This window comes from Trypanosoma theileri (assembly GCF_002087225.1).
Source record: "Trypanosoma theileri isolate Edinburgh chromosome Unknown TM35_Tth_41_V1, whole genome shotgun sequence".
Classification (NCBI taxonomy): domain Eukaryota; phylum Euglenozoa; class Kinetoplastea; order Trypanosomatida; family Trypanosomatidae; genus Trypanosoma; species Trypanosoma theileri.
The window spans coordinates 226,412-226,793 of record NW_021639883.1 but is presented as its reverse complement, the minus strand read 5'-3'; the positions used below and the strand labels follow the sequence as shown (position 1 = coordinate 226,793).

The following is a 382-nucleotide window of genomic DNA, read 5'->3' as shown; positions in this document are numbered from 1 at the left end:
ATAGATAGATAGATAAATAACTCTATGGCCAGTCTTGTGCAGTTACTATTTCAGCGGCCCAGCACATCATCATCTCCGACGCCAACACTCTCTTCACCCACAAGTATTACTCTCACAACTACTACCACTACCAGCAATCCTACAAATACAAATACCAATACCAATACGAATAGTAATAGTAATAGTCGTAGTGAGAGTGAAAGTGATGTTCATCGTGAGAATAGTCCAGTGAAGATGCGGTCCTTCACTTCAGGACTTCACGGTGTTCGTCTCCCCTTCTGGCGCCGTCTCTTATGCACACCGGAAGTCTACATCCCCTCCATCATACAAACACACAATATGGATAATAATAATAATAATAATAATAATAATAATAATAATA

At 39.5% G+C, this 382-nt stretch overlaps 1 protein-coding gene across 1 annotated transcript; it reads left to right on the top strand.

Moving 5' to 3' along the window:
- Positions 1–24: 24 nt before the first annotated feature.
- TM35_000411880 (uncharacterized protein) lies at positions 25–381 on the top strand (the record flags this gene model as incomplete). The annotated part of the gene is made up of 1 exon (XM_029029896.1): positions 25–381. A coding segment is annotated over one exon (357 nt), but the record flags the coding sequence as incomplete, so codon positions are not given.
- Between the last annotated feature and the right edge of the window lies 1 nt (position 382).